This window comes from Solanum verrucosum, unplaced genomic scaffold (genome assembly GCF_900185275.1).
Source record: "Solanum verrucosum unplaced genomic scaffold, falcon-dt-bn FXZP01000163.1, whole genome shotgun sequence".
Classification (NCBI taxonomy): Eukaryota; Viridiplantae; Streptophyta; class Magnoliopsida; order Solanales; family Solanaceae; genus Solanum; species Solanum verrucosum.
The window spans coordinates 4,088,045-4,098,638 of record NW_026020379.1 but is presented as its reverse complement, the minus strand read 5'-3'; the positions used below and the strand labels follow the sequence as shown (position 1 = coordinate 4,098,638).

The window sequence follows — 10,594 nt, the reverse complement described above, 5'->3', positions numbered from 1 at the left end:
TATGAATCTATCCCCCATTTTTAAGAATTAATGTAATGTTCATGATTATCTTTTTATATGTCTCTAACACTGAGTAGAGATCTAGAGGATTATTATGTTATATACATGAAAAAAAAGTTATCTTATATTATTTTGTTATTCTTTTTTTTTTATTACTCTTATATTGAGTGGTTTTTTCATTATAAAACAAAGACAAAAATGACTTTTTTCAAGAAAACTAGTACAGAGTAATAATTGAGTCACCATATTCCAAATATACTCATCAAATGAAACATCTCATCCTCTTGAAATGATGGAAATGCATCTGAATTCCGTGGCCTTTGCTACGAAAAACTGAATAGAGAGGAAGCGCCGCTGTTCTTCACTTCGCCCTTCAGCCTAGTAAACCCTAAATTCGCCAAACCACATCCTAAATCATTTGTTGTCAAAATGGTCGACGAGGAGAATAAGGTTCCCGCCGCCGCCGCCTCCAGTAGAGGATCCAACAAACGGGCTTTTGATTCCATAGCCATAACCAATGAAAATGATCCACTGCAAATTTCAGAGAGACCATACCCCGCGAACAAGAAAAGGGTTGTTTTGGGGGAGCTTAACAACTTGGGGAACGTTGCCGTGTCGACCCAAAATTCGGATTCGACAGAAACCCACGAGTCCAAGCGCAAAATCAAGTTGAGAAAAACTACAACCAGAAATGTAGTTAAAGAAACTGTCGAACCCGAGACTAGTGCTAATTCTAGTCCTAAAGATAATCTGCAGAAATGTTCTTATGGTCCTCTCATTTATCAGCATCTTCATTCCTTGGAGGTACACTCATTTTGGGAATTTCATAATTTTATGTTGAAAAAAATGTTTTTTTTAATTTGGTTTAGTAACTTGCTACCCAATGAATTGGGTATTAAGAATTTTTATAGCCGACCCAAACTAGTTAGGGACTGAGGGCATGGTGGTGGCTGTTGAAATGAAAAGGAAATCTGTTGTACTTAATTCTTCTGTTTGCCTTTTTAACTAGTTTTCTATTTTTGATGCTTTGAATTTTTGCTCTTTTTTAGGTAAATCCTACACATTTTTTAATTAGATGATACAGTAGCTGGTATCAACTTGCTTTTTGGGTGAATTTGGATGTTTCTCTTTTGTCAGATTTAGGGGTATACATTTTGTATCCTGAGTTTTAAAATATTTCCTGAAGTCTGTGATTTTGTTATACTCCTTGATCACAAAGGCCTCACTTTTTTTCCTTGCATAGTGCTGTTCTTACTCAAGTTTTACTATGCTTTATTACAATCTTGGTTTTGTGACCCTCTGAGATTTAGCTGAAAACTTTGTCAATGTAATTATTATTCTGTTAACTAAATGCAGTGTTATCAAAAGCGAAAAGCTCTAAGATCTGTTGGGATTTTAAGTACAAAGTGAAAATAAAGCGTGAACTTTAATGAAAAACGGCCTAAAGGGAGAAAAAAAATACAAATATGCATGTTTTTTTTGAGAAAATACAAATATGTGTGTTTACAAATATGTATGTTTAGTTCAAGACTGATAACTATAAGCATGAATACAAATATACGAACAAAGAAATTGATTTTTTTTAACAATAAAGTGAAATATCAATTGCTTAGTATCGCTCTTCAAAAGAGGCTCATTGGCAAGGGAAAGTATGTCTTAGAACCTTGATGACGACTCGACACTGAAGCGTACGTTAAGTGAGGCGAAAGCTCAACACATTTTGAGCCTCGCTTGAGGGCTTAAGCTCGCTACTTTTGACATCAATGACCAAATGTCCGTCATAGTTCATCCTAATTGTAATTTATGTGCATGTGCTTTGTTGATTGTATATTATCTTTCGGATTGGATGGTATGTATATACACTGTCTTCCTCGCCTTTTACTTGGATTTGATGTACCTGAGCTGAGGGTCTTCCGGAAACAGCCTCTCTACCTCGCACGAGGTAGTGGCAAGGTCTGCGTACACTCTACCCTCCCCAGACCCCACCTAGTGGGATTTCACTGGGTATGTTGTTGTTGTTGTTGTTGTTGTTTGTGCTTTGTAGAAAGATGTGAGTCCCAACTTTTCGTTTTTTCTTGTTGTGGGAATGGCAAGTGGAAAACAGGGATCAAACTTGTTTCTTCATTATGAACCCTGGTTACCATCTAGGAGAGGTGGATCCAAAATTTTAAGGCAATCATACATGTACATATTCTTAAGAGACAGTGGATATACGTGCATCCTCTGGTTATATGCCGGATTCATCTTTGCAACTAGATGAAAGACTCAATGGCAAACGAGTCAAATGATACTGCCAGATTTGTTACTTTTACATGGACGTGAATTTGTGGAAGTTTTTGTACCGTATCAAGAATAGTTAGTAATATGAAAACAGCCAAAAATTGAAGGCTGTTCCACCATTGTTTCAGTTTCTGTAGTTCTGTAAGGCAAGACTTACCTTACAAGTCCCAGTAGCTTATTGCAAATCTTTACACATATTGTTTATCTCAAGGTCTTTAACGTTTTGGAGTGTAAAAATTTCTTTGAATGCATCAATCTGATACTAAATTTGGTATGTAGGTTGAGGAAAGGAGGAGGCCTTTGTCTAACTACATGGAGAAGGTTCAGAATAACGTGATTCCTTCTATGCGTACGGTTTTAGTTGATTGGTTGGTGGAGGTTACAGAAGAATACAAACTTGTTTCAGACACCCTTTATCTTGCAGTGTCATACATCGACAGATTTTTGTCTTCTCACGTTTTAGCCATGGATAAGCTTCAGCTTCTTGGTGTATCTTGCATGCTTGTTGCATCGTATGGATTTTAAAACTCTTATTTTGTTAATTAAAAACTGTTTGTTACATCAGATATATTCATTTATAGTGCTTTATGCTTCAGAAAGTATGAAGAGATCAGTCCGCCTCATGTTGAAGATTTTTGTTACATTACAGACAATACATACACCAGAGAAGAGGTTGATTTACATCTCTTTCAATCATTTTATTGACTAATATGCAAACTCTTATATTGAATAAATTGGATTCGAACTTCAGGTAGTGAATATGGAGAGAGATTTGCTCAGTTTTCTGAATTTTGAGATCAGTAGTCCCACCACAACAACATTTCTCAGGTTTGGATGCACACAGTATTTCTATAAGTAGTTGATCATCATTTTCATCCTCAAGCCCATACATCTAATCCTAGTTGTTGCCTTCTTTATTCATGCATTTACACAGTATTTCTACAAGTAGTTGATCATCATTTTCATCCTCAAGCCCATACATCTAATCCTAGTTGTTGCCTTCTGTATTCATGCATTTACTCTTGTTAAATTAGAGTTTTATGTATATGGCTGTACAATGATGAAAATTCCCTTGGTGAATTTGCAGAATCTTTATCAAGGCTGCCCAAGATAATTTTCCTGTAAGTTTTGCTTGTAGGTCTCTGGTCAATATGTTTCTCTTAATGTCATTATTTCCCAATAATAAATTGTTTTCTCTGCTGCAGTTTTTAACTTTGCAATTTGAATTCTTGAGCTGTTATCTCGCGGAACTGAGTTTGTTAGATTATAGTTGTGTGCGGTTCTTGCCATCAATGACTGCTGCTTCAGCTATCTTTCTATCAAGGTTTACTGTGTTGCCTGAAGTCTGCCCATGGGTAAGATTGTCTTTTTCTTCATTTTTCATGTATTGGAGTATGTCACATGTGAATTTTAGGCCATCACTTTGTTTGGTTATGGGATCAGCACCGAGAACCAGATGGTGGGGGAAGTAGTGGGCTCTCTCTAACCTAAATCATGATATGAGGAGCTTATTGAACTTCAAGTGTGCAACTTCACTTTAGCTGTTTATGTTTTACTGACTTTCACTTTCTAATGTGAACATAAATTAAAACTGCATTTGGTTAAAAGATAGATTCTTTTTACTTAGCTGTTATAACTTATAAGGCATCCATAAAGTTGAACCCATGAATACTCAATGATTGTTTTGAAGATTGGGACGCTAGATATGATATTGTCGTAAAGATCTTCGTATCCAGTCACTGAATCTGATTTTTAAATCGAGATCCTAAATAAAACTGCATATCTCTTCTTGAATGACTACTAGACATTTAGTAAAACCCTACTGTATGTTAAAATCGAGGCCAAATAGAATACTATAGCTCAATGTTTCTCGTTCAAAACTGTAGCATGAAGTATACATAAAAAAATTCTAAATCTAGTAATGTTGAACAAATTATGGTATTGAATATGTGGTTTATCTTATGCTATATTGTTGTTTATATCTATTTACAATGAAACTATGTCTGGGTTTGTAATGCAGAGGTTACGTGGTAAAATAAAATATCGGAAATAACAAAAACATATAAAATTGCCAAAAGTGGTAGGATGATGTTTGAGTTTTAGGTCCTTCTGTGATCCTCCACTGATCCTATTTTAATACAAGCATCGTTAGCTTCTACAAAAAACCAGGATTACTAGGAACAGAGTTATTAGGATCCTATGGTAACTTTAGCACTTCACTGTTTACCGAGGATGACCTTAGATAGGAGGCTATAGAGGACACGAACTGGATAAAGTATGGCTAGTAGGTAAGGTTTGCGTACAGGCTACCCTCCCGTACCTCACTTGTGGGATTACATTGGGTATGTTGTTGTTCCACTATGTATTGAATAGAAGACACATTAGACAAAAACTACAAACTTGAGTGATGTTGAGGAACGTCTTTTGGTGCATTTAAGTCTTAAAAAATGTCATAAATTTAACACAATCACAAGTATTGGTTCATCAAAATCTAGTTATTCTTAAAGTTTGGATTCTCTTGGTTTGGTTTTGTGTGATAGTTAAAGTAAGATCTTGAAGTAGTTTCATTGTGTGCTTATTGTTTAATTAAGGGAACATATGCGACCAAACAATAGATCTTACTATCTAAGAATAGAATAGATGAAAAACCTGTTTTTAGAAGAATCAATGTGGCTTTCATTTACTTCTTTGTAGAGTTTAATATATTCAAGAAGTTTCTAAAAACAAATATAGGTATTCAATGAGAAAACGTATGGAGTATTTAATCTATATATCGCTTTCTGATGTGTTAGATTCTCTACGAGAAAAATTATTGGGGCCTCCAAATTTGATATAATCAACATGCTTTTTACTTATTTATTTTTTAATATGATATGAATTATTAAAGATAGTAGCTTCTAAGATCTACTTTTTTTGAAAACTATTCAGCCATTATGTCAGATGCTGAAATTGTCAGCACTGATCTGTACAGAGTCCAACAGTCTTGATCATTATTTTGGTTTTGCAGACTTTGGCACTTCAACAAAGTACAGGTTATAAACCATCTGAACTGAAGGATTGTGTTCTCGTTATCCATGAGTTGCAATCTAGTAGAATGGAAGCAACTGGGCGGGCATTAAGAGAAAAATATATGAATCACAAGGTACTTAGTTTTGATTTGTATATGAAATAACTTTACTTTCTAGTACTGGCAGAATTCTGTTTAAGCCTAAATATATCTCGCTGGGGCTTTCCTCCTAAATAATGCAGCCCCTGAGCTGTACTAGGCTTCTGCTATAGGCAATAATTGATAATGTTGTCTGCCTTCTAACATATTCTATCCATGACCCTTCTCGTAAAAATAAATATTTGGATGCAGTACAAGTGTGTGGCTGCATTGCATCCTCCAGATATTCCTGCTTGTTTTTTTGACGATGCTTGAACAAGATGCTCAAGCCAATTTCAAGCTGCCCCAAAGATAGTTCACCAAGTAATATACTGTACTGGATTTTGCTCGGCAGAACGCCAGGTCTTCATTTGAACTTTACCATTGCTGTCAACAGATACAACTTCTGGTTGTTTTTCCCTGGCTAGGGACGTCAGGATTTCTTAGCTCCAGAAAAGACACATGAAGTGAAAAATCATTCTTCTCGAATGGGTTGGGATGATGATGTATTATATATAGATTATGTTCAAGCAGGATGGTGTCTATACCCTGATGCTTCAAACATGGAAATGGGAAAATTTGTAAATCTTGTTTGTTAAAAGTTAAGCTGGATACTGTGCATAGCTTGCTAGTTTCTTCTTTCTGCATTTGTCCCTTTGCCAATTCATTTATCAATCTATATATTTATTTAAATCTTCTTAATTTAGAAATGGATCCAAGAATATTACGTGTTGAAATTGTTATTTACCTTGTTAATGCTTCAAAGTGGTTGGTCATATGTGTTCAAGAGAGAAATTTCTCTAACATAAGCGACATTGTTTTCACAATTATAGATCTCTTTAATCGAATAATTCTTAGGGTGTTTTTGGTATGAAGTAAAATGTGTTTCATGTAAATATGTTTTTAGGAAAATAGCTTGGTATGTCTTTTGGGTGGACTAATGCTTTGGACCTTTATGAAGGTGATAAATAGGGTGTTCCAATGGTACTTGGACTGCTTGGTGATTGTATCCATCGATGATATTTTGATGTACTTGCATAGTGAGGAGCAAACATAATATTTGAGGATTATTAAGTTTTTGAAGTATGAGTTTAGGCTAAATTCTATGTCATTTTTGGGACATGTGGTGTCCAAGGAGAATATTATGGTAGATTCGACTAAGATTAAGGTAGTTCAAGATTGGACTTGGCCTACTTCATCTATCGAGATCCAGAGTTTTGTTGGATTGGCAAGTTATTGCAGGAAGTTTGTGGAGGGCTTCTCTTCTATTGCATCATTTTTTATTAAATTGACTTAGAAGAATGTTGTGTTCAATAATCGATAAGTGTGAGGCAAGCTTTCAAAAGTTCAAAACTTTGTTAACTTCAACTTCTATTTTGACTTTGCTTGTGAAAGGTGAAGGCTTCACGGTGTATAGTAGGGGTGTTCATTTGGTTTTTCGGTTTGATTTTGCACTATTCGATTTGGAAATTTAGGTTTTTGGTTTTGTGAAAGTGTAACCCAATCCGATCCAAATAAATTTGGTTTGGTTTGGTTTTCCTCTATTTGGTTTGGTTTTTTTCGGTTTGATTATTCAGTTATGTCAATAATTGATAACATAACCAAAGTAATAATATTTAATCCCTTAAATATACTTTCTAATATAAATCATAAGTAAAACTTAAAGCACAATACTTATAAGTATACCTATTATAGATGTAATTCAAACATAAAATATAAACATAATCATCATGAAATGCAATAACCAAAAAGGGACAAAAGTGGTTAACTCCAATTTAATTCTAAACCTAAACATTATATATATATAATTCAATTTTTTTCGGTTTTTATTTTTTAAAACCCGAAACCAAACCAAACCAAAAAACCAAAAAAAGTAATTTATTAATCCAAAACCAAACCGAAAAACCAAAAAAACCAATCCAAATAAAAATATGATTTGACTTGACTTGATACTTCGAGAGTTGGGCTTGGTTGTGTTATGATGCAGGAAGAAAAAGTGATTGTATATGCTTTGAGGCATTTGAAGGTCCATGAGAAAAATTATCCCAATCATGACATGGAGTTGGCAACAGTAGTATTTGCTTCGAAGATTTGGAGGCACCATTTGTGTGGAGTTTATTGTGAAATTTTCACCGGTCATCGCAACTTACAATAGATATTCAATTAGAAGGATCATAATTTAAGACCACAAAGGTGGTTGGAGTTGATTAAGGATTATGGCATGACTATCACCCGAGCATGGCCAATGTGATGGTGAATGCCTTGAGTAGAAAGGTATGCAAGTGTTTAAGTGACCAAGGAGAGTATGTTTATAAATTGTAACTATTTCAATTAAACTAATGAAAGCAAGTAAAATTGGTTGATATCATTGATTGAGAAAAATATCAAGGTTACGTCTCTCGTAAACATTTATGTCTAGTATTTGATTTCTTAGACTTAGTTTATTTATCTAGTTACTGATCTACGGGGCTAACAATATGATCATGCTCTTTCGGACTTCTAATCATCTATCTACATTGACCTCACAATTATATCTTTAGCATAGATGTGATAACCCAACATGAACGTATATAACTATCTTTCTGTTTCGTAATCAAGTAGGACCTTCTAGGTACATTCCTATTGTAAATGCAAATTAATTCTTTATTTTACTAAATTAAAGATTCTACTCTCTATATTTTTTGTGATATCTAAATGATATGTCTTCCTAATTCACAGAGATATTATTCTTTTATTTCAATGATAGCTAAGCATTGAAATAGTAAAAACAAGAATATAAAAACAACTAATATGGATAAATAAACTTCGTCTACTAAATCATTCAATAAACAATCATAATATAGTTATAAACCTTGAACAAGAGCGGTTAGCCGCTCATGCTCCAACTAAAACTATGATATAATGTATTGTTCATACAAAATAATGCTAGTATAGGCTTGGCGCGCCAGTGATAGCGTCAGTGGTGTAGATTTTTTGTCTCTTATAGCGCTTGGACTATGTGATATTATTCTCTCAAGTTTGAGATCTGGACGGAGCCCGTTAGGTGTGTGGCACCGGCCATAGCCCTAAGGGGCTCTGTCCAAATTTTGATATCCATGAATTTAACTTATTTAAATATAATTTTTTAATAAATTTGAAACTAAATCAAAAGAAAAGACATAGAAAACAAAAAAAAATCAATAGAAAAAAAAAGAATGAAGGTAAAAAATAAGATGAAGATAAAAAAATTATATGTATTGACTTAATTTAAATACAAGATAAAGAAAAAAAAGAAATTTTAATTAAAAAAATTAAAACAAATGTTTTAAAAAAAAAAAAAAAAAGAAACAAAACTAAAAATTACACACGTGGCGGACGCATGTTGAACAAACACAGTCAACAGGTTGAATGTGTCATATCAGCACAAAAGGTGCACGAAAATACAGAAAAAATGAGTTTGGGGGTAGTAGGACTCTGATTAAGTTAAGATGTGTAGCTGGAATTTCGGTCATTGTTTAGTGGGTGCTTATGCACTATCCTAAAAAATTATTAATAGATTGTAAATATTTTTTAATACAATATACCTAGGTGATTTCCTCTTAGATATAAAAGTCGTTGCCTTGCTTGACTTTTTCTCTTTTCTTTTTCTTTTGATAATTAAATTCATAAACAATTTATTTCAATATGAAAATTCGAAGTGAAAGGAAAATTTCTGTGTTACAGTAATTTTCATTGAAATTTCCACCTTAATTACTTTCAGGCGCAACAAAAAAGATATTTGGAGGCACATTGCATCAAAAAATTAGTGCTTATGCCTTTAATGCATCTCACGCAACGAAAATCTAGATTACTAAGTGCCTTAATATGAGTATTGAAAATCGAATGAAAAATAAAAAATTATAAAACAAAAAAAAGTCATGTCTATTTCTAATATAATATCACGTCCAATCAGGTTCCTCAACAGCTCGATATATTATAATTATACCAAAACAAACACTATCATATGACTTAGTCATTTCTAATTTTTGAAAATGACAGTAGCTATTCAAATATGCTTGACTAATAAATCATTTATCGGTCTAATAATGTTGTTCATTATATATATATATATATATATATATATATATAGGAAATATTCACATATAGCCACTCAAAAGTAGCTTAATTATACTCCATAGCTATAGTTTGCTAATTACGATTTGTAGCTATATGTTATAGGGAGGAGAGTGGAAAGCGATTTTGGGAGAGGGAGAAGAGAGGCGAGAGAGAGTGGAGAGAGACGAATTGTATATGTATATCTGTCAAAATATTTGTATATATGTAACTGCTATACATATGTATTTGTACATCTGGTGAGCAAGATTGGGAGAGGGAGGAGAGAGTCAAGCGAGATTGGGGGAGAGAGGAGAGAGGCGAGTGAAAGAGGACAAAGAGTGGAGAGAGGTGAAATGCATATGTATATCAGTTAGATAATTGTATATATGTAACTACTATATATATGTATCAATTATTGTATTTGTATATCTGCATACAATTTGAATTCGTATACAATTGAATCGAGTTAAAACATTTGTATTTGTATATCCAATATCTCTCTCATTTTATACAAACACAAATTATACATTGTATTTGTATAATTTGTGTTTGTATAAAGCGATAGAGAGAAAGGCAAAAGAGAATTGGACAGGAGAAATTTTCGATTTGTATAATTACAAGGGTATAGGGCGGAGAGATATGTATTTGTACTTGTATATCCCGCCTCTCTCGTTTTATATTAACACAAACACAAATTATACATATGTTTGTATAAAGTGAGAGAAATTGGCAGAAGAGAAGTGAGAGAGAGATTGGGTAGGGAGACAAGAGAGGCGAGGGAGTAAAAGAGGAGAGTGACGAGTGAGATTTAGGAGAGAGGCGGAAGAAAGAGAGGAAGAGAGGAGGGAGTCGAGAGAGAACGTAATTATAGCTAAAAGTAAGTTTCGAATTGTAATTAATGTAGACTGTAGCTATGTTAGCTAAATAAATGTCTGAATCAAGCATAAGGATTTGCTGGTTCTTGAACCAAAAAACAGTTTCCTTTGTTTGTTTTTTCCTATTTTGTTTCTTTTGCAAGCTTTGGAATTTTTCATCAAATTGAATGAAATTGTGAGCTGTAGCTTTCTTTCAATTTTTTTATAGCAAGACTTGTGC

General features: G+C 33.6%; 1 protein-coding gene across 1 annotated transcript; it reads left to right on the top strand.

Annotated features, from left to right (window-relative positions):
- The first annotated feature begins 229 nt into the window (after positions 1-229).
- LOC125838974 (G2/mitotic-specific cyclin C13-1-like) lies at positions 230-6,124 on the top strand. The gene is made up of 8 exons (XM_049517978.1): positions 230-804; positions 2,560-2,792; positions 2,877-2,952; positions 3,032-3,108; positions 3,368-3,401; positions 3,486-3,635; positions 5,288-5,422; positions 5,639-6,124. Exons 1-8 carry the CDS (start codon positions 430-432, stop codon positions 5,699-5,701), a joined length of 1,143 nt encoding a protein of 380 aa, XP_049373935.1. The 5' UTR covers positions 230-429; the 3' UTR covers positions 5,702-6,124.
- The last annotated feature ends 4,470 nt before the right edge of the window (positions 6,125-10,594 follow it).

Coding starts and splice junctions, on each gene's coding strand:
- LOC125838974 (XM_049517978.1), top strand. CDS start 430: ATGGTCGACGAGGAGAATAAGGTTCCCGCCGCCGCCGCCTCCAGTAGA. Junction 2,793..2,876: donor TCTTGCATGCTTGTTGCATC/GTATGGATTTTA, acceptor TTTATGCTTCAG/AAAGTATGAAGAGATCAGTC. Junction 3,402..3,485: donor CTGCCCAAGATAATTTTCCT/GTAAGTTTTGCT, acceptor TCTCTGCTGCAG/TTTTTAACTTTGCAATTTGA.